At 39.8% G+C, this 22,725-nt stretch overlaps 2 protein-coding genes across 3 annotated transcripts; one reads left to right on the top strand and one right to left on the bottom strand.

The window, feature by feature from the left end:
- Positions 1-586: 586 nt before the first annotated feature.
- On the top strand, positions 587-9,177 carry LOC113037249 (serine/threonine-protein phosphatase PP1-beta catalytic subunit-like). The gene is made up of 8 exons (XM_026194127.2): positions 587-798; positions 2,646-2,777; positions 3,217-3,447; positions 3,895-3,999; positions 4,306-4,377; positions 5,455-5,606; positions 5,976-6,110; positions 6,197-9,177. The coding sequence occupies exons 1-8, from the start codon at positions 747-749 to the stop codon at positions 6,299-6,301; spliced, it is 984 nt and encodes a 327-aa protein (XP_026049912.1). The 5' UTR covers positions 587-746; the 3' UTR covers positions 6,302-9,177.
- On the bottom strand, positions 5,320-22,132 carry bpnt1 (bisphosphate nucleotidase 1). 2 transcript variants are annotated; one of them, XM_026194129.2, is made up of 10 exons: positions 21,825-22,132; positions 15,854-15,979; positions 15,652-15,756; positions 15,439-15,546; positions 15,235-15,283; positions 14,724-14,815; positions 13,704-13,901; positions 9,681-9,786; positions 9,406-9,558; positions 5,320-5,590 (listed from the first exon to the last, which is right to left on the bottom strand). In XM_026194129.2, the coding sequence occupies exons 2-9, from the start codon at positions 15,971-15,973 to the stop codon at positions 9,407-9,409; spliced, it is 930 nt and encodes a 309-aa protein (XP_026049914.1). In that variant the 5' UTR covers positions 15,974-15,979; positions 21,825-22,132; the 3' UTR covers positions 5,320-5,590; position 9,406. The 2 variants fall into 2 exon arrangements, with proteins under 2 accessions (XP_026049914.1, XP_026049913.1); XM_026194128.2 differs by lacking the exon at positions 5,320-5,590 and adding an exon at positions 8,780-8,893 and having other exon boundaries at positions 21,825-22,130.
- Positions 22,133-22,725: the final 593 nt, after the last annotated feature.

The raw sequence follows: 22,725 nt of genomic DNA on the forward strand, positions 1-22,725 counted from the left end.
CATAAAGTAACAATAAAAATGCCCTGCAAAATGCTACCTAGCATTAGCACAACGTCACTACCTGTAGCTTGTGCAGTATAAAATAACATTATTAAACTTTTAATTTAATTATGCTAAATGTATATGGTGCATTTGAAATTGTGAAGTAGTTGATGACTGATTCAATTTCAATTGATTTCAATTATATTAGTTCAATAAGGATAAGGTTTATATGTACATGTGTATATGTGGCGGATTTTAATCTAAAAAAGGGGAGGGTAGGTAGGCCTCCCAGCACTCCTGTCTACTTTCTTCATCTCTGTATCCCATTTTTCTTCCCCCTTTTTTCTTTTCCTAACCTCTTCATTTAAATACTTTTTAAGACTCTGAGTCAAGTGCTTGTACTGCATTACTGGACTGTTCTGAACGTCTTAAATCCCCTTATTGATGAAGCAAACAGCGAAGTGAAGCTTTATAAAAGTAAAGACTTAACAAATGAGTTGGGGCAAACTAAACTGAATGAAAAACAAAAACAAACAACCCCCCCAGAATAAATAAACTAATAAAAAATCGAAAGCTATAATACCTCTGTTCGTCGATACTGTGTCTTGATAATGCTCTCTTGCCTTATTTTATATCCATAGCTTCCGTACTTTTGTACATTTAAGTGTGATTTTACTTGAGTGAGCTTGTCCACTCATCGAGCCTACAAGTCATCACTCAGGGCCAGTGTTGTCCATTAACCTGCCTGTGTGAGCATCAGAAACATGGCGGAAAGCGAGTTGAACGTTGACAGCCTCATCTCTAGATTACTGGAAGGTAGGTTAGCATTTGTGATCTAGCGTCTTTATGTAAATTTATTCGGGGAGGAGAAAAAGGCTATCTGGAGGTTCTTGTTTGTAACCAGGAACTTCACGACATGTTTCGAAAGCATTTCGCCATCGCATCCTTAGCTGTCTGTTTTTCATCGGCATCAAGCCTTTAAGCTAACCGCCGCGTTAAAAAGCTACGGTAAACGTTCGACCCAAATAGTGTGGCATCACTCTATCTGTTCGTTATTGCTGGTTAATGCTAGTTTTGAGATTGTGTGGAAAATAAGAGTGATGTCAAATTGGCTTGCTGTTGCCCGATAGGGATAGTGAAAGCTAATTAAATTAAGTAGTCATATAAGTTGAGGGTTTAACAGCACCTCTTTTGTTGTAGTGGGTGCTGGTTAATATTTTTCTTATGTTGGGGAACGGGAAGAACTGTGAAATTTTATGGTTTCTTAGTAACACTAATTGTTCTCGTTCCCAAGGCAGGTAACTAAGTCGGCTACCTCTGCGGACACACCCCCTTTACGTAGGGGATCACTAAAGCCTGCACGGCTAATGAGCCTTTGCTAATTTAAACAGTAAACCAGTGTATTCCCTAGGCTGTACCTGGGGTGGGAATCAACTCAGTCCACTAGTACTGTTCTGAGGTATTAGTATTTCCCACAGTACCTGATACTTTTAAATAAAGCAATTCCATAACATTTAAGAAAACGAGAATCTTGAGTTATTAGTTGCTGTACAATGCATAATTTAAGAGCTAAAATAAATGAAATGTATCAATAAAAATGACGTATTCGATTGATTAAAAAAGTGTCTTAAATGAAAACAAAATAAACAAAACTTAAAATTTAATTGTATTTTTGGTCCAATTTCTAAAAGTTGAAAAAAAACCTGCGTATGATACCCAGAATTATAAAGTAGTTTAAATAAACCCCACATCCATCAGTGTAAGTAAAAGTGAAGTGAACTTCTTTTACCTTTCACCCTAATCTTTTCATTTGCTCATAACAATTCAGTATTATTTTTGTTGTTGCTTGCCTGAAACCAAATAAAGAATGGTATACGGAAAACAATAAATAATATCTGGTTAAACATCCTGCTTATTGGCAGATGCACTTTGTGGTTATGGAAAAACCAATGATATGCAAAATCATTGTTACTGTCTTTACACTTCAAAATTTATTAAATCCTTCAATTCCATCTACTTTAATGCATGTCATGAACTAATTTTGGATGTATTTGTTCTGCACATACTGAAATTTGTGCATTTAACATCTGCAGGAAGAATGATAGTATTTAACATTACTAGAACTCCACTGTAATTAAAAATCAGCATCATGCTAATTTATTACAAATCTTTATTGTTTTTAATCTGTGGTTACCATTATGGGTTTAATGTGCAACTTGTACCTACTGTCAGTTTTTCAATAACATTTGTGAGTAAGCTTTCAGCTTTGGCTAGCGCTACCACATTTCTAAACAACCTTTGTTTTTTTTTCTTCATACATTAATCTGCCCTCTAGACTAGACCGCCTGCGCTCACTCACTCATAAACTTCCAACTGAGCCAACAAGCTGTTCATTCCTGATCTTGCCAGTTCATAACAACCCATGTTGACTGGAGTAAATGGCATATTTGGCCAGTAGCAAAGCAAAACTTGGTGATCAGATTTCTTTCATCTGTGGTGCAAATGTAAATAAAAGACAAAACTTGTGACTTGAACATACTATTTTTTTTAATTAATAGTTTTGTTTAATATAAATGTTTTGGGAATTGGTGATATGAATGAAATGTTTTTCTTTTTCTGTTTTAATCACAATAATGATATGTGTGTTACTTTTTACCTTGTAGTGCGAGGATGCCGTCCAGGGAAGATCGTACAGATGACAGAGGCTGAGGTGCGGGGGCTCTGCATCAAGTCCAGAGAGATTTTCCTCAGTCAGCCAATTCTTCTTGAACTTGAGGCTCCACTCAAAATCTGTGGTGAGAACCCACCTATATCCCCAGAGGGCATTTATATACATTGTTTTTATTTGTTCACTACATTTACAATGCTTATGGGTTGAATTGAGCAAAAATCCACTTGGATTTGTCTTATATGTTTTAAGTCCCTTCACAGCAAGACAGTCCACCCCACAATGCTGTTATTTTTGCTCCAGGTTAACCATATTTAGATTCACAGTAGTTCACTGTAGCACAGAAACTGCATTAGTGAAGATTATGAATAACTGCCTTATTGCCTCTGACACTGCACTTACCTGTGTGCTTGTCCTGCTTGATCTCAGTGCAGCATTTGATACAGTTGAGCTTAATATTTTACTACACATTTTATAAATATGTTTATAAATATGCCATTCTTTTTCAAATATATCTGTATAATCACATGAGATCAATAAACTGTAGGTAAAAATTTTAATTTCAGGTGATATCCATGGGCAGTACACAGACTTGTTAAGGCTATTCGAGTATGGAGGTTTTCCGCCAGAGGCCAACTATCTGTTCCTGGGAGATTACGTGGATAGAGGGAAGCAGTCATTAGAGACCATTTGCCTTCTTCTCGCTTACAAGATCAAATATCCAGAAAACTTCTTCTTGCTCAGAGGGAACCACGAGTGTGCCTCCATCAATCGCATCTACGGCTTCTATGACGAATGTAAGTTGAAAAATCAGTGCTTGCCTGCATCTGAATACTGTTAGATTTAAATTCTGTTAATTTAACTTGATGGTTACAGTTTCATAGATGTAAAGATTAGCTGCTTCTGTGGTTTGTATCGATACAAACTGAAGAACTATTTTCCTTTCTCTTTCTGTTATTCAATGGAAATAAGCACTATGGCAATAAATTATGTGTAAAAGACAAAAATGTTTGATCAACATTGGATTTAATCCTTAACATTCTCTAGTGCTTACTGCACTAGAGAATACAACTCATGATTATTAAAGTAATCTGATAATGATTAAACTTCAAAACACATATTGAATTTTCTGAAAGCTAAAAATGTGAAAAGTGAACATTTCTGGTTGTGAGATAACGGAGGTTTTCATGGATGTAAAATAACACACCTGAATTGGAAATTGTTTTTGGTTAAATTTTCCTCAGGCAAACGCAGGTTCAACATAAAGCTCTGGAAGACATTCACAGACTGTTTTAACTGTCTGCCCATTGCTGCGATTATTGATGAGAAGATTTTCTGCTGTCACGGAGGTTTGTGAAACATCTGTTATGTGGGAGGTAACAAAGTACGGCTGAATAATTTGTCTCCGTGAATTAAAAGTGTGCCTCTAAATAGGCAGTGAGTGATCATATAGAATTACTCCATTTATCATTCTTAGATATTTAAATGCATTTGAGGGCTCAGCTAGTAATATATCTTGTTACTATTGCATTAACTTAACATATTTTACTAACTACAGTAAATACTTGGTAATTCATGACATTAGTCAACTTTGTTTTTGTCATGTCTAAATTTTTTACTGATGCATGTAGTAAATACTGTCTTCTTTTGCTCAGGACTGTCACCTGATCTGCAGTCCATGGAACAAATCCGACGTATTATGAGACCCACTGATGTCCCAGACACAGGTCTGTGTTTAAGTTAATAGATTCATGAAGATCATCATATATATCTGTGGTCATTTCCCACTGTGTAAAATTATGAATACATTGCCACCTACTGCTTTAGCATGTAGACTGTATATAAAGGATGGACATAGCTTTGAGGTTTAAAGAGTAAAGCCATTGTCATAGTGCCTTAAGCCCCATCCAGATATGAAACGATTTGCTCATGGTGCCTTGCTTTGTAGCTGACAGATGCTCATTACAGGACATTTTAGGCTCTGGTTGTCTAGGTAACTCTCATGTTTTTACCACCCCCTTATGTCAGTCAGCACTTTCTTTGTTCCCACTCAGAGCTGTTTAGATCACTCACCTCAGAGATGAGGAAAAATGTAACTCAGGAGTGGTCCACTTCATGTCCTTAAGTTTTTTCATCTGTTGTCATTTGAAGCATCTGACTGTTAATGGCATTCCTGGATCTTTGCTTTCCATATCGCTGTTAGTTGTTCCATTTTGAACCCCCATTTAGACTGAATTTTTACAATGGCCAGTCAGGGTGACCATACCCATCACTTCTGGTAATTCCATCACATAGCCACGCCCATTTATGGTCACTGTCACGGTACACGTAGCTACCGCCACATCAGCACTGATATATGAGAGGACAAGTCAAAACCAGAAATTTTAAAACCTTTTTTTTTTTTTTACAAAAAGTGTCTTATTCCAGCTTCAGCAGCTGGAGGGCTGTGCTGCTCAAATCAACTAGTAATGTCAATTTGAGGTCGACTTTGCTGGATGGTACCATAAACACTTTTGTGATGAGGTTATGGTCTTGCTGACTAGTTTCAGTTATGTACGGTTTAGGGTGAGCCTGACTTGTGACTGACAAGTCTCTACTGTATCAGTGCATGGTGACAAGTTTGGATTTAAAACACCAAGATGTCGCTCAGAAACAAGTCTTCACAACAGTTTCACTAACCAACAGGTGAAATGTCAGGTTTTTTAAACACACAATTACATGTAGAAGTTTACAAAAATAGGCACTTGTCGGTGGGTAACTGCTCAACTCGACTGCACTGCTGACCTAAATGTGCCACATTCCAGGCTTGCTGTGCGACCTGCTGTGGTCTGATCCAGACAAAGATGTCCAGGGCTGGGGTGAAAATGATCGGGGCGTCTCCTTCACCTTTGGGGCTGATGTGGTCAGCAAGTTCCTCAACCGCCACGACTTGGACCTCATCTGTCGAGCACATCAGGTAACACTCAAGCTACTTGATGACATACAACTGTATTAAAATGGCTCAGCTGATAATTAAACTTCCATTTGTTAATGAAAACAAGTTTGGTCAGTTTTAATTGAATTAAATCATTTTTATTTATTACAGCTCGAAAGTGAAAACAGAGCTGATCATTTTGTATGCAAAACATGTTCCCTAAATATTCTTGAATGACTTACAACCACCAAGTAGAAAGTATTTTTGGCTTACTGAGTGGAACATTAAGCTACCAAAACAATCTTTAAAAAAAAAAACAAGCCTTAAAAATAACTGAATTGAATTTATTACCAAAATAGGTGCCAGTTAATTTTCAGTCAGTCATCTTGTATTAATCCTGCCACACCACAGGTTGTTGAGGACGGTTATGAGTTCTTTGCAAAGCGGCAGCTGGTGACCCTGTTTTCTGCTCCCAATTACTGTGGGGAGTTTGACAATGCAGGCGGCATGATGAGCGTGGACGAATCACTCATGTGTTCTTTTCAGGTAGAGCGTGTTAATTTTGATGGCACATTAAATCTCCCTTAAATCCTCTGTAGGCTTATGTCAACACTGCTATCTGTTCTTTTCAGATCCTGAAGCCGTCAGAGAAAAAAGCTAAGTATCAGTATGGAGGGGTGAATTCAGGACGCCCTGTCACCCCACCTCGTACCACTCAGGCACCTAAAAAGAGGTGAGCAGCTGGCCCCGACTCTCCTGCTCCTCCTCTGGCTGGGCTTTGGCCCACATCCCTGCAGGCTGCCTCAAACACTCCAGCCTTCTCAGTCAGTTTATTCATGTGTAAATAAAAACTCAAAGAGAGGGTTTTTTGTTTTGCTTGTTCTGTGGGTATTTTTATGAATATGTGAGTGATTTTTCTTTTTTAATGCTACAGTATGTATTTACTCAGCTCATTCAGGAATATTAACACCAACCTTTTTTCGAAATGGGCGAGATGCTTCTTTGCCTTCAGATTTAAAAAAAAAAAAAAAATCGTGGTTTTGTAAATGCATGCACGCTTGTGTGATTGAGATGAGCTCTTTGTTTAAGCAATGTGTAAAATCAGCACTCTCCCAGCCTACAGGTCCGAATAATTCCAGTCTCATCTCGATTCCCACTGTGTTATCTCAAGTATTACACTGGTTAAATCGTTAAACATTTTGGGAAATATGCTCCTTTGTGTTCCTGCAAACTATCAGGTAAGACTTCTCACCTGTTAAATATGGCTTTCATAGCTTAGCACAAGGGCCTGAAATCACTCTTCAGACTTCCCAGTATAAAACTTAAATTGACAGATCTCTTGTTAAGGACACATTGCATCTCAATACCTGTCACGCTTTCAAAAGTATGGATGTGCTCTCAAGGAATGGCTGTTTGTTGCATTAGTGCATTTCCCACCATCACGGGTGTTAGTTTGCAAAACAGATGTGCCATGAGCACAGATCCATTAATTAAGACACAAATTGTTGTGCTTCCAGTCTGAAAGTGCAAAAGACTCTGGAGACACTCAGGACTAACAATTTTAAGTTTTCCTAATTGATACTTTGAGGCTTTAGTTGTGCTTTTAGGTGTTGGTTTGGTTTAGGCAGCAAAAATATTTGGTTAGATTTAGGAAAAGATCATGGGTTGGGTTTAAACAGGTGTAAATGGTAAATGGCCTGTATTTATATAGCGCTTTACTAGTCCCTAAGGACCCCAAAGCGCTTTACATATCCAGTCATCCACCCATTCACACACACTGGCGATGGCAAGCTACATTGTAGCCACAGCCACCCTGGGGCGCACTGACAGAGGCGAGGCTGCCGGACACTGGCACCACCGGGCCCTCTGACCACCACCAGTAGACAACGGGTGAAGTGTCTTGCCCAAGGAAACAACGATCGAGACTGTCCAAGCCGGGGCTCGAACCGGCAACCTTCCAATTACAAGGCGAACTCCCAACTCTCGAGCCACGATCGCCCCAAATGTTGTAGCAAATGTTTTAAAGCAGCGCATGTGGGCACAAGAGGTACTTCCAACTGAAGTGCATTAAATTCAGTGCTGGGGTAAGTGTCAACAAAAAGGACAATTTGTGTTCACAATTAGTCGTTTGTCTACTCCTTCAGGTTTTGCAGTGAGACTGAGCTGCAGGGTAGCATGAGCAAAGTATCTACCAGGTCGATTGTTAGATTTAGCTCCTCGAGTACTATTTTGTTTTTTTTTTAGGTTTATTCACAAATTAAATTTGAATTTGATTGCAATCAAATTTGGACTACCTTCTTAAAATTCACATACTATATAAGTATGGTGTACAGCATTAAAGTTGACTCAAAGAACGCCTTTAAAATTACTGTGGGTTTTGTTTTTTGTTCGTCCAGATAAACCAAATATTGTTAACGTTCTTGTTAATATTATTGGGCTTTGGAGGTGCTGATATGTTGATTTTGTTGTATTTGATCTCTGCTAGTCATGCTAGACACTTGATTCCAGTCTTTATGCTAAGCTCTGTTAGCTGTACCTACAGTCCCAAACAACACAACAAACGAACCGTTAATCAATTCACCATGAATTTCACACTTAGCAGGTACGGCCAAAGCATATTTCCCATAATGTTGAATTTTATCTTTAAATGTGACAGCTAAGACTTTTCTCACGACTCAAGAATGTTTTCTTCCTATGGAGATGCCAATAAAATCCAGAGACTTTTATGATGTTAGTGCAATAAACATTGCTAGAAATTTTGCTGTATGCAAGCACAATTATGTGAGAGGGCTATTAAAGCCTCTTAATTTCAAAAAGATGCCAACTTGTGCTAAATCTTTAGTTGGGCATTTGTATAAAGCCGATGCTCCTCGTAGTGTTTCAAGTCCATTTTTCCACAACTCATACTGTACTGTGTACATTTTTAATCCCTCACATCACTGAACAAGCATTAGTGGGTGTTTCCATTGTTGGTATAAAATATCGATAAAGCAACATTGTAAATGGTTCCTTTTTTGCTTCTGAAGTAAAAATCCAGACATCATGGACCCACACCGCTCAGAGAGCACTTTGAGTGTGTGTCCTTTAGTCTGATAAATACAGTAAATGTGTAGAAAAGTAGACAGATGTGCCAGTGTGAAAAAAGAGAAATAGAAGGTAAGAAAATGAAGAACACGGCATCTTGTTAGATACAAGACGAGGTTTCAAATACAGGATTAACTAGTCGTCAGTTTATTTTTAGTGTTCACAGCTCAGTTGTATGTTTGTTCTTCACAGCAGTGGGGTTTGACCATTGCCCTCTTTCACTGTCCAGAATGCATTTTCTGTTACTGTGTGTAAAAAGAGGGTAAAATGTATCAAGTCAAGATGCCTGCATTTTGTTTGTTGTTGGCATTGCATTACGTATAGACTGTTCCGACTTTGTGGTTACCGAATCAAGTACAGTACATCATTTCCAACTCACTAACCAACATTTAACCTTCAGATCTTGCCTTTTGCCTTGTAAATCTATTGGTCTTCAAGTTGAGAAACCGTATGTTAAGATGTTCTGAGATTTGTACAAGTTTGTTTCAAATGAGTGAAATAAATGGAAGTGCTGTTAAGCCTGCTTTAATACTTGTGTCTGATTCATTAAATTAGTGCAGATCATAGTGGTAGTTTGGTTAGTCTGCTGACACTCAGAAATCACGGTGATTTGTTTTAGGCACAGGAACACAGAATACCCTCAATACTGCTGTTACTAGTTACATTTAAAAATTAGATACACCAGTCAAATAATGTGGTTAATAAAAAAACAAAACAGTGATTTTACACTGTATGTTTTGACAACATAAAGACAAACCTCAGTCTGACTTGAGAGCTTGCAGCACTGACTGTGGTACTCTGCTGACGTAGTACTTGTGGTTACGGAGTGTAGCAAGAACCCCGGCAGAGTTCATGTGCTTTACACTAGCATCATAGCGGTATGCATTTCCATGCATATCAGTCAGTTTACCTGCATTAGAAAAAGAGATGATCAGGAAATATTTGGGAAACGATTTTAGAAAGTGGTTTAAACCCTAAAAAAAACAGTGTCTATACATGACATTATGTTGCTATATGATTAAACGTTTTCACCTCCAACAGCATGCAGGATTGCTTCAGGAGCACAAGTGTCCCACTTCTTGCACCCTGGACTAGCAAAGACATAGGCAGAAGCTTTTCCTTCAACAAGCTGGATAATCTGCAGGTAGAGAAGCACGGACAGAAAAATGTACGTTCAGTCTCTCTGTGTAGAATTTATCTATGTACAGTGGGGCAAAAAAGTATTTAGTCAGCCACCGATTGTGCAAGTTTCCCCACTTAAAATGATGACAGAGGTCAGTAATTTGCACCAGAGGTACACTTCAACTGTGAGAGACAGAATGTGAAAAAAAAAAATCCATGAATCCACATGGTAGGATTTGTAAAGAATTTATTCGTGAATCAGGGTGGAAAATAAGTATTTGGTCAATAACAAAAATACAACTCAATACTTTGTAACATAACCTTTGTTGGCAATAACAGAGGTCAAACGTTTACTATAGGTCTTTACCAGGGGCCTGTTCTTCGTACGTCGCTTACTACATCCAAGATCAAATGACACATCCAAGACCAAACCATCGCGCTAACCGTGAGCTCGCTAATCCGGTTCCCCGAACACACCTGCTGTTGACGATTAGTACAGCTGGACACAGTAATGTGACATCACTGGGTGTCGTAAAAGGGGCTACGCATCGATAGTAGAAACATTGATCGGCAACCCGCTGATTGGTCGGCGAAAATGTCGAAGGAGCGCGCTCGGTATTTTCCGGCAGCAGAGCAAGAACTCATGAGTGAGGGATTTCAGGAGTTTCAGAGTTTAATGAAAACGCAAGAGAACACTGCAAAGGCTGAAAAAGCAAGGAGAGAGGGCTGGCAGAAAGTTGCTGACAAATCAAACTCGTAGGTAATTTAATAATAATAATAATAATAATGGATTGGGTTTATATAGCGCTTTCCAAGGCACCCAAAGCGCTGTACGATACCACTATTCATTCACTCCCACATTCACACACTGGTGGAGGCAGCTACGGTTGTAGCCAGGCTCCCATATCGCGCCATCGGCCCCTCTGGCCAACACCAGTAGGCGGTAGGGTAGATCTATCATATGACACTATATTGTCCAATATCATATGGCATTATATTATATTATAATATGTTATATTATATCCCCTTTCACATTAGAGCCACAACAGGACCCACAAGAACATGGGAACAAGTAAAAGTGGAATACAGGAGTATTCTACAGAATGGTAATATTTATCTCTTAGATTGCTTTTCGTCTCTTGGCAAGGTAATACTGGCCTGTAATACTCTGTTAGTTTGTTCATAACAGCAACCAAGAAAAGGGCAGAGGAAAAAAAGACAGGTGGTGGTCCTGCACCCCCTCGTCAACAAGTTGGTTAAGTAAATAATACCCTCACGGGAATATCGATATCTCTCAATGAGCACACTGTCGCGCTGAGCTAAAGGATCCTGTCTATCCCGCAATATACGCTGAATTCTGAGGACTCTCCTTATCAATCTTGCACCTTCCGCAATGGGTTGGTCGCGTATACGGACAGGACATGGCTGCGACAGACTTCCCAAATCCACCTTCGCTTTTATAGCCGTGGTCTCTCATCTTGATTACACGAAGTAATTTACAATTACTACTCTGAAATATGAATTACATCTGTAATAATCACATACATGTAATAGAATGTTAATAGTACATTTCCCTTTTTTAGGGAATGACCTGTATGTATCTGTGTGAAATCAATAAATGGATCAGGTGCTGCATTGTCTTTAGTTACATTGATGTTATTTATTTATGGTGAAACAGTGGTGGAATATCGCTGTTGCTTTCGTATGAATGAAGCGGACATACCTGCGTGGCCGCGATCTAATCCTGTTTACATAAAGTAAACCTGCTCCCGAGCAGGTTTACGCTTACGGCTCTGTTGCTATGACAGCAAGTCCCGGATGAGCTTCGGGGAACCGAACGATCCAGGATCACGCAAAATCGTCAACAATCTAATCCAGCTAACTTACTTAGCGAGGTACGAAGAACAGGCCCCAGGTTTGCACACACAGTAGCTGGTATTTTGGCCCATTCCTCCATGCAGATCTTCTCGAGAGCAGTGATGTTTTGGGGCTGTCGCCGAGCAACACGGACTTTCAACTCCCGCCACAGATTTTCTATGGAGTTGAGGTCTGGAGACTGGCTAGGCCACTCCAGGACTTTCAAATGCTTCTTATGGAGCCACTCCTTTGTTGCCCGGGCGGTGTGTTTTGGATCATTGTCATGTTGGAAGACCCAGCCTCGTTTCATCTTCAAAGTTCTCACTGATGGAAGGAGGTTTTGGCTCAAAATCTCACGATACATGGCCCCATTCATTCTGTCCTTAACACGGATCAGTCGTCCTGTCCCCTTGGCAGAAAAACAGCCCCATAGCATGATGTTTCCACCCCCATGCTTCACAGTAGGTATGGTGTTCTTGGGATGCAACTCACTATTCTTCTTCCTCCAAACACGACGAGTTGAGTTTATACCAAAAAGTTCTACTTTGGTTTCATCTGACCACATGACATTCTCCCAATCCTCTGCTGTATCATCCATGTGCTCTCTGGCAAACTTCAGACGGGCCTGGACATGCACTGGCTTCAGCAGCGGAACACGTCTGGCACTGCGGGATTTGATTCCTTGCCGTTGTAGTGTGTTACTGATGGTGACCTTTGTTACTTTGGTCCCAGCTCTCTGCAGGTCATTCACCAGGTCCCCCCGTGTGGTTCTGGGATCTTTGCTCACCGTTCTCATGATCATTTTGACCCCACGGGATGAGATCTTGCGTGGAGCCCCAGATCGAGGGAGATTATCAGTGGTCTTGTATGTCTTCCATTTTCTGATGATTGCTCCCACAGTTGATTTTTTCACACCAAGCTGCTTGCCTATTGTAGATTCACTCTTCCCAGTCTGGTGCAGGTCTACAATACTTTTCCTGGTGTCCTTCGAAAGCTCTTTGGTCTTGGCCATGGCGGAGTTTGGAGTCTGACTGTTTGAGGCTGTGGACAGGTGTCTTTTATACAGATGATGAGTTCAAACAGGTGCCATTCATACAGGTAACGAGTGGGGGACAGAAAAGCTTCTTACAGAAGACGTTACAGGTCTGTGAGAGCCAGAGATTTTCCTTGTTTGAGGTGACCAAATACTTATTTTCCACCCTGATTTACGAATAAATTCTTTACAAATCCTACCATGTGAATTCATGGATTTTTTTTTCACATTCTGTCTCTCACAGTTGAAGTGTACCTCTGGTGCAAATTACTGACCTCTGTCATCATTTTAAGTGGGGGAACTTGCACAATCGGTGGCTGACTAAATACTTTTTTGCCCCACTGTAACTAGACAAAAGCATTCACTTTTCCAAGTTTTAATTTTAATAATGTAAAAGAAAAATCTCACTGCTTCATAATTCATTGGTCACTAATGCAAAAAAGTGAGTTCAATTTGTTAGCACTTTTTTTATATTGATTTACATCTTTCTTTTATTATTTATATAGTAACAACCTTCACCACCTTCATAATGGGGTGCTAAACTAAAGCAAAGAGCCTGCAACAATAGAGAGAAAACCACATTTACAACAATCTTCTATGAATGCTACTTTGCAATACTGGCAATCTTTTAATATAAAGAGAACGCCGGTTGGGGTGAGAGGAAAGAAGAGCAGAGAGAGCTGATAACCAATAAACTAAACAAAGCACAAACTCCAGGACGATACATAAAATAAAGCCATGGAGTAGTGGGATATAAATGCATGAAGGGTGCATTTGGTAGATTATGTGAGGTATGCCTGCAGACAAAGCCCTATGATAGCATAAGAAGAGCACAGGACCCTACTTTAACAGAACCTGTGGATTCAAAGCTTGTGATGGCACACGGGGAATCAATCAACTGACTGTTCATTCTATACGTGCAGTTTTTCTGTCTTGATGATCTCTGAAATTAAAGATAATGTTGATAAGTTTTAAAAAACCCTGCCCGAACAAGTACACAGAGTTGTTACCACTGTCAGAAGAAAATTTTAGATCCATCTTACCTTATTTCCAGCACCACCCACTCGTACAACTTCGTGAGGCTCCATGGCATCCACACAGTCTGTTACCAGCTTGTTGCTATGGGAACGGGTGGTGGTGACAATCCGTCTGTCACCTGGAACTTCCTGGAGCTGGAACCCAAAAGCGCCCAATCCCAGCATCCCCCACATGGTTCTTCCTAATTGTGTTCCTGCACCAAGCTGATGTTGAAAATGTCACAATTAACCTTACTCACTCAACTACTACAGACTGTTTCTGTTACATATATGTGCAGCTGCAAGAGTCCTACTGTGATATCATGCTTTTACATTCCCTAATGTGCACAACAATGAGACAAGCCCAGATATCAAACGGTGGAAAAGCAGGGGTTCAAGCAACTGGTTAAAAAGCTTGACGGAAGTGACGACATTCCAGGTAGAAAATATTTTTCAGTTTCAGTTTTATTGGGTGTCAATATCGTGCAGGTCCTGGAGAGTTACAAGGTTAGGTTACTTTAGTTATTCTAAATTTAGAAGTTAAAAAGTTAATCATCATTAATATCATCATTGCAAATTTCATTGAACTATTGTGTTATAATTTTAAAGCTATATTGCTCACTCAGATGCTAAGCTGCTGGCCTATTGTTATAGCTTGCATGTAGATTTTTAATAAGCGAGCTATTCTATAATGCATCTCTAAGATGTACAATGCAATTCAGCAACTGAAGACTAAAATATGGCTCTAGTCAGCGTTTATCAGGAGAAGATGGGCCACAGCACAGCTGAGACTTCTAATTTTGCCTCTGAGAAGCCATCAAGCTCACCAGGTACAGCATGCTCAGTGGGTAAGAAAATCACATTATTTCCATCTCTGGTGACTCTTTCATCTGTGCAGCTTTTGTGCGCTGTTTTTAGTGCGTCTTGTGATGATTTTGTTGTGTACTATAAGGTGAATGATGTTTACAAAAAGTACTACAAAATAGCCGACACACTATATAGCAAAGCTGTTAGACAGTTTGAACACAGTTTTGATTTGGCTTGTACCTGGTAGTTGTAGAACGGCTGGTTGATCACGCCTGCGATGGCTTTGCCTCCATATGCAATCCCAATGAGCACTGTCACATTATCCAGGAGCCCTGAAGTCAGGAAGCAGCAGGATGTTAGCTGGAAGCCACTAAACGACATTACTGCACTTTCACTCATAAATATTTCTAGTGTGGCCATAATAATTAATATTCTGCAAGGCCCGGCTTAACCGTTGCCTTCCCATACAGAGAGCTGTGCTGTGAGGCTGAGGGGTGTCCAACCCTTTGTGTGGTGCCTGGGCCACAGCTTGGAAATGGAAACACCTCGATGCTAGGGTCAGCAGAAAGACAGCGGACAGGTGGATAAGCAGGAGCAGGGATGAACAAAGAAGAGGCAAAAAAAGTAGCAGTGAAGTTCTGAGAGCTGAGAACCAGAAAGCAACCAAGCAGGCTTGTGCACAGAGAGCTTTATGCAGCTGAATACACAGAGATGGGAGGAGATTTTTAAGACATGCTTCAGAAGAGCATACCTTCAGTATATTCCTTTGTGCCATCAAGAGGATCTACCCACACAACTATCTGAAATTCAGATAGACACATTCAGAACAAGTACGTATACACCGTAGGAGGTAAACAGTGTCCAAGCAACAACTGTACAACACTGATTTGTAATAGCAGAAAATACTTTTTTATTCAGGTGCTAAACCTCTGAAACTAAACCCACATGTGATTACCTCTTCTTCTTTCAGCTGGCTGTACTCAGGTGGACAACTTCTCTGAAGAATTTCCTCTGACTGGCCAGTCTCAATTAGATCTTCCTGTATCACTTCAGAAGGAAGATCCTGAACAAAGTATATAAATATTCATGAGCTTTGTCATAATACGAGGATGTTTTTAGGTCTAGGTATCCACAGCAAATAATTTGGCTAAATATTGTTGACACTTACTTCCTCTCCAATTATGGTGATTTTGGGGAAACGTTTGGACAGTGAAGCACAAATGCTCTGCTGTGCTAGTCTGTCTGCCAGTGTTTGCAGATCATTAGCGCCTGTCTGTGCAAAAGTAGAAACAGAAATGTTAAACTTATATGTTTAACCATGAGTGCAGCTAGTGTTGTTAAACCACAAAATGCACATAGTGGGGTCATACCTTTTCCACAATACCAAGTTCTCCACTGTGAAGGACCTTCCGTACAATGGTCCCAGCCTTTTCAGCCACAGCATAGGCTGAGGCCACCAGTCGCATAACAACAGCAGGACTTCCAGACATTGCTTTCTGGTTGGTGTAGGGCAGAAGAAAGTAAAACTCATAAAACTAGGAGTGATTTTGTTCATTATGCCAATCTGCTATAGCCAGGTTTAAAAACTCAAATGCATAGTACTCCAGTTGATAAATATAATATCTTAAATAAAAGATAACAATGATGACCCTTATTGTTATCTGACAGAGAAGCTCTTCTACCCCTATATACGGGAGGAAACAGGACTGGACAACCGTGAATAGGATGGTTAACAACAAATCTCCAAAACAACTGAATGTGAAACTGCAGAACAGATTTGCTCCACTATCAAAGGACCCTGGATCTATATCGGACAACCATCCATCTAAAAGCAGCGAAATAAGGTCTGAAAATCTGTTGAAAAGTGAAAGGCCACAGGGAAAGCTAAAGGCTAGGCCTGAAACTCTGATTGTACATCCTTTACGGCAGAGTCACCCACAAAGGATGTGCGGTAAGAACACTAAAGTCCTCTGCTTTCCTAACGATATGGTCAACAACCTGAAGGAGAGAATTCTTCAAATTGCAGATGAATATCCAACTGTGACAAACATTGTTCTGTATACAGGGTCAAACGATGTGTCCAAACAACAGTCGGAGGTTCTGAAACTGGACTTTACTGGATTATTAAATACTGTAAACTCTCTGAATGCAGCTGTATTCATCAGTGGACCTGTACCGCCGGTCAGAGGAGGAGACGAGAGATTCAGCAGGTTGTTTACACTGAATAAATGGCTTATATCAGCATGTGCTGACCACTCAGTGCACTTTATCGACAACTTTAATATTTTTTGGGAACGCAGGCATCTGTTCAAAGCAAATGGATTTAATTTTAACAAGTCAGGGGTGAAACTGTTCACCTCCAACTTGTTTTATTCCATACGTCATCCATCCGTGCTTGGTGCCAAGGCTGAGATAAACGAGGAGTTATCTCATAAAGAGGAACAAACAGTACTCCAAGAACAGACAAAGCCCAGCAGAAGCCTTGAGGAGGAGCTCCATTTGCCCCCACCCGGGAAGAGCCTCAGAAAGGAGAGACATCCATGGCATCTGAGGAAGAGCCTCAGAAAGGAGAGACATCTAAGGCAAGAAGAGGGGTCCCTATTTGCCTCCAACTCTCTCAACAACACCAACGACCAGGACAAGGGACCACGACCTTCCCCAGTCCCCCAAACCCCTGACAGGCCATCACCCTCCTCCCCCTCCCTTTCTCCCTCCTCCCCACACCTGAAATTCACTGAGGAGATGATGGAGCGGGTCAATGCTGGGCTCAGATCTACCCCCCGTCCCAATCCCTTTTTGTCCCCCATAAACCCCCCACCAGAGCGGCCAAAGGTTCGCCATCGAGCCCCACCCTCAACAGAGCAATCGAAGTCACATTGCCCAGCCTCGCCCCCCTTAGTTCCTCTTCATGCCCTGTCTCCGCAGTCTGATGCGTGATGTGTGAAGGGTCCGGGCTGTGAGGATTATGGCAGTGATGACTTTTCCCAGGAGAAGCTGGGACCCTGTTTACTAGAAGGTTTTAAAATTTCTGTACTTTTAGGTGACAGGAGACATGTGGCCTGGTCAAAACACAGAAAGCTGCACTCTAAAAGATCTTTAAACATAGTAAACATACCTTGTGTGCCACAGACTGCTCCCAAACACGAGGAGACAAGTAATACCTCTAAAACACTTAAGTTGGCTTTATTAAACATTAGATCTCTAGCTGGGAAAACATTTTTAATTAATGATTTAATCACTGAGCACAGCCTTGATTTTATGTTTTTAACTGAAACTTGGTTGGACCAAAGTAACAGTGGAGCTGTTCTCATCGAGACGACCCCTCCTAACTACAGTTTTATCAGTGAGGTCAGGGCGAGCAGGAGAGGAGGAGGGGTTGCTGTCTTATTTAATGAATCATTTCAATGTAAGCAGCTATCTCCTGGAAGTTTTCAGTCTTTTGAATATGTGGCTTTACAGCTGAAGGCCCCATCCAAAGTTGTGTTTCTTAATGTTTACAGGCCTCCCAAATACTGCACAGACTTTTTTAATGACCTCAGTGAACTGCTGTCTGTGATCTGTGTTGATTTTGACTGTGTAATTATTGCTGGGGATTTTAACATTCATGTGGACAACCCTCAGGACAAAGGGACTAAAGACCTGAGTAACACTCTGGGCAACTTTGGGCTGACTCAGCATGTAACAGAGGCCACACATAATAGAGGACACACTCTTGACCTACTGATCTCCAAGAGCCTGAGCATTTCAAAGGTTACTGTGTCTGATGTGGGCCTGTCTGATCATTACTGTGTTTTCTTTGAAAGTAAAATCTCAGCCCACACAAATATATCAACAACAGTGATCACAAAACGGTGTATAACTGAACACAGTAGTGCAATTTTTAACCAGGTCTTCCCATTAACACCTGACCTGCCCAGAGGGTCAGTCAATGAGCTCGTCAATAGCTTCAATGCTAACATGTTAAATGTAATGGACACTATTGCTCCCATTAAGGTGAAGGTTATCTCTGGAAGGAAAAAGTCTCCATGGAGAAACTCCACACTGGTGAAAAAAGAAAAAAGAGAGTGTAGGAAAGCTGAGCGCAGATGGAGAAAAACAAACCTCCAGGTTCATTATGACATTTATAAAGAGAAACTTCACAATTATAATTTACAACTGAGGAATGCAAGGAGGTCCTACTTCTCTGACATCATCACTAAAAACAGCCATAATGCTCGGGTCTTATTTTCTACAGTTGACAGGCTAACAAACCCTCCTGTGTCAGTGGCAGCTGAACTTCATTCGACCATGGCCTGCAATGACTTTGCCAAATTCTTCACTGAAAAAATCCAAAAAATTAGACAAGCAATTGGTACATCAACAGCAGATCCAGGATATGTACTGTGTCCACCAAAAAACTGTTTAAACACCATGAAACAGTTTCAACCTATTAACAGCAAAGACCTGGAGGACATCTTAGGTAAACTGAACTCCTCCTCCTGCTGTTTAGATGTCCTGCCAACAAGTTTTTTCAAAAAGGTCTCAAAGACTTTAGAGTCAGACCTGTTACAGATCGTCAACTTTTCTTTATTATCAGGTGTGTTTCCAGAATCACTAAAAACTGCTGTAATCAAACCTATACTGAAAAAGGACAATCTTGACAAGACACAAATGAACAACTACAGGCCGATCTCAAATCTCCCGTTTTTAAGTAAGATCATTGAAAAAGCAGTTTCTCAACAGCTCAGTTACTTCTTAAAACAGAATAATTGCTACGATGCCTTCCAGTCAGGTTTTAGACAGAACCACAGCACTGAAACCGCTCTGACCAAAGTGTTTAATGACATATGTCTGAATACAGACAGTGGAAAAATGTCAGTCCTAGTTTTACTGGATCTCAGTGCAGCATTTGATACAGTTGACCATAACATATTACTCAAACGACTGGAGAACTGGACAGGTCTTTCAGGAACTGTACTAAACTGGTTCAAAACATACGTAGAAAACAGGAAATACTTTGTATCAATAGGTAACTTCACATCTGAGCAGACAAGTATCACATGTGGAGTTCCCCAAGGTTCCATCTTGGGACCCCTTCTGTTTAACATCTACATGCTCCCACTGGCACAGATTATAAACAACAACAAAATAAACTATCACAGCTATGCAGATGACACACAAATATATATCACAATGTCACCAGGAGACCGAGGCCCTGTACAGGCTCTTGGTAAATGCATTGAGGAAATCAATGACTGGTTGTGCCACAATTTTCTCCAGCTAAACAAAAACAAAACTGAGGTAATAGTCTTTGGCGCCAAAGAAAAACGATTACAGGTCACCAGAGAACTTCAATCTATACATCTAAAAACCACAAACCAGGCGAGAAATTTGGGTGTAGTGATGGATCTAGACCTAAACTTAGAAAAACACATTAAGACAATAACAAAGTCAGCTTACTATCACCTCAAGAATATATCAAGGATAAAAGATCTGATGTCTCAACAGGACCTGGAAAAACTAGTCCATGCATTCATCTTTAGTAGGCTTGATTACTGTAACAGCATCTTTACAGGTCTACCTAAAAAATCAGTCAGACAACTACAGCTCATTCAGAACTCTGCTGCTCGAGTCCTCACTAAGACCAAAAAAGTGGACCACATCAGTCCAGCTCTGAGGTCCTTACACTGGCTGCCTGTCCGTCAGAGGATAGACTTTAAAGTTCTGATGCTGGCCTATAAAGCTCTGAATGGTTTAGGACCAAAATACATCAATGACCTCCTGACCCAGTATGAACCTTCCAGATCCCTCAGGTCATCTGGATCCGGTCTTTTATCAGTTCCCAGAGTCAGAACCAGACACGGAGAAGCTGCATTCAGCTTTTATGCTCCTTATATCTGGAACAAACTCCCAGAAAGCCTCAGATCAGCTGAAACACTCAGTTTATTTAAATCCAGGTTGAAGACTCACCTGTTCTCAGCTGCATTTGAATAAAGCACCAAATCCACACTTTAAGCTTAAATTTCAAAACTTACATTTAACTACTGATTTTATCTACTGTTCTGATTTTATCTGTTTTGATTTTATATACTGTTTTGTTTGTTTGTTTGTTTGTTTGTTTGTTTGTTAATTAGTTAGTTAGTTTATTTGCTTGTTTTAATCAATTTTAAATCATGCTTTTTATTTGTTCTTGTTTCTAATGTCTCTGTAAAGCACTTTGAATCACCTTGTTGTTGAATTGTGCTATACAAATAAACTTGCCTTGCCTTGCCTTAAAATTAACAAAAAAATAATTCCTTTTTGGATTTATTCCTTAAAAAATAGCTGAAAAATACCAAATACTCTGGAGAAGCAAATAGCTTTTACAATCCCCCAGTTAAATTAAAAGAATACATAGGATACTGCAGCTACAAGAGTTAATGACGAAGTTAAGCTGATCACAACACACTAATATCAGAAAAATAATAGTAGCTTCTTTTTGTTGTACATTTTTCTTATCTTAATGTACATCAAAAAATATTTTTAGGTTATTTTAATAAGATTTACACATTCAAATGAAAATATTTAGCTAAAGGCAGTTGTCCCATTAATTCACAACAACACTAGTGCCATCATCTGCCAATATTTTTTAGCAAAGTGCTACAAGTCGAAAATGTCACTTTAATGTGATATAGATAGATAGATAGATAGATAGATAGATAGATAGATAGATAGATAGATAGATATACATACACACACAGGTCAGACTGGTCTAAAAACAACTACTCAAGCAGGTCTTTCAACTCTCCACTCCCTATAATGCTAAAGGATGTGGATATCCCGAATATGGTCATCTGTGGCATAGGTTATGCTGTGGGTGCAGCAGCTGATTAATTGACTAATCATTCAGCTGTACTTTACTGTGTAAATCAATAATTTCTAGTATACCTTGTACTCATATGCATAAATTTGTAAAGTAATTAAACTGTTACACAAACATAAACATTACTCGCTGAAATATAGTGCAGTACAGGTATAAGGTCTCACAAATAGACAAGAGTAAAGTTTAAGTATGTTAAGATTGCATTTTAGTAAGTACAGTACTAAATGTACTTAATAACAGCCTAACATTGATAGTTTAAAACTCAGTGAATGCCGTCTTTCGATAACCAGCTTCGTAGCTTAAATATTAAGTAGTTAACTTTGCATTTTAGAGTGATTAGTTTAGCTAAGTAACTAAAAGTCGGGTGTAAACGGAATTCTAAGTAAGCTCGTGCAGTTAAGGCTAATTAGCCACCATGCTATAGCTCAAAGCTAGGTGACTAAAAATCTAAAATGAAGAATATTAAAAAATATATCCTCTTAACTTTGATGAGTACTTACTGATGCTAACGCTGTGCAATAGCCACAGTTTTCCTGGACTGCACCTGGAGATTGTGAAGAAGGGAGATGCAGGAAGTGGTAGACCTTTTATCCCCACAAGATATGTACCCCCTCGCCCAAAAGACAAACTCTCAGCAACGTTTCAGAATGAACCCGTCAACAAATAATAAGAATGCCGACACGGATTAAAATACAGCGATTATCTCTCATATATGAATGTGTTTAAGTAATTCGAATTTGTATTACGCAAAACAACGTTAAATTTTGCTTAAAACTGGTCTAATCACAATGTAAAACCGTTACGGAAGTACCGGAATGTGGAGGTGAACCATTTCGCTTTTGCTCATGAAACACGTTTTCTCTGTAATGACAGATGTGACGGGTCAAAGTGCCCGCCGGTTTCGTCGAAGGGGAGGAAAGGAAGGACAGCCGTACAGTTTTTTGTTTAAATTTTATTTAACATTCAGTTTTCTTGACCGTAATTCTGTTTTCAGTGAGAAAGCTGTGTTTTGCATTTTAGAACTCCACTTCGTGAATCGCAAACACAATTTGTTATCGGACATCTGTACTTTTTTTCCCTCCTTCTAATTTTCTGTCATATGCAGCATTACAGTAGTGGATGTTCATGTGTCTGCACAAATAATCATTGAGAACCAAAAGCTGCTGCTTTAAATGCAGGGTTTCAGCACTTGTTGTACACTTGACCCTGTGTGATATCAATAAGACCACATACTTGGTCATCTCTAGTGAGTGCCCACATGCTTTTTCAATCATCTGTTTGACAGGAGCAACCAATCAGCAGTAAGGTCGCTTAAAGGCCTAGAATACAACAGATTATTTTGAGCTACTCTAGTAGCTAAAGAAAAAACACAAAGATGTAAAGTTAAGAAATTAAGATGTA

The sequence above is a fragment of the Astatotilapia calliptera genome, chromosome 15 (genome assembly GCF_964374335.1).
Source record: "Astatotilapia calliptera chromosome 15, fAstCal68.1, whole genome shotgun sequence".
Taxonomy (NCBI): domain Eukaryota; kingdom Metazoa; phylum Chordata; class Actinopteri; order Cichliformes; family Cichlidae; genus Astatotilapia; species Astatotilapia calliptera.